Source organism: Bison bison, unplaced genomic scaffold, assembly GCF_000754665.1.
Source record: "Bison bison bison isolate TAMUID 2011002044 unplaced genomic scaffold, Bison_UMD1.0 scf7180017864289, whole genome shotgun sequence".
Classification (NCBI taxonomy): domain Eukaryota; kingdom Metazoa; phylum Chordata; class Mammalia; order Artiodactyla; family Bovidae; genus Bison; species Bison bison.
In genome coordinates, this window is record NW_011494861.1 from 11,344,655 (window position 1) to 11,345,052 (window position 398).

The 398-nt window shown below is 69.8% G+C and overlaps 1 protein-coding gene across 1 annotated transcript in view; it reads left to right on the top strand.

Annotated features, from left to right (window-relative positions):
• The window catches only part of DVL1 (dishevelled segment polarity protein 1), an 11,819-nt gene that overhangs the window by 10,426 nt on the left and 995 nt on the right, over positions 1 to 398 (top strand). The window contains exon 15 of the mRNA XM_010850224.1: positions 165 to 396. Coding sequence (XP_010848526.1) covers positions 165 to 396 — 232 coding nt within the window. The remainder of the gene's footprint in view (positions 1 to 164; positions 397 to 398) is intronic.

Here is a 398-nt window from a genome sequence, read left to right on the forward strand (position 1 = left end):
CTGGGCCAGTCCAGCCCTCACATCTGCATGGCTGCCCACCCCAACCTGCACCCGCTCAGGACCGCTGGTGTTGCCCCTGGTGGTCCCGGCCATGGCCGTCTGTCTTGGAAGAGGCAAGGTCTAGTACTGACCATCCCATTCCTCTCCCCCGTTCTTGACCCCAGGAAGCAAAAGCAGTGGGTCCACCCGGAGTGCTGGCGGGAGCAGCCGTCGGGCCTTGGGCCGCGAGAAGGAGAGCCGGTCGGCTGGAGCTGGGGGCAGTGGCAGCGAGTCAGACCACACAGCGCCAAGCGGGGCGGGTGGCAGTGGCTGGCGGGAGCGTCCCCCTAGCCAGCTCAGCCGTGGCAGCAGCCCACGCAGCCAGGCCTCAGCCGCCGCCCCAGGGCTCCCCCCGCTGC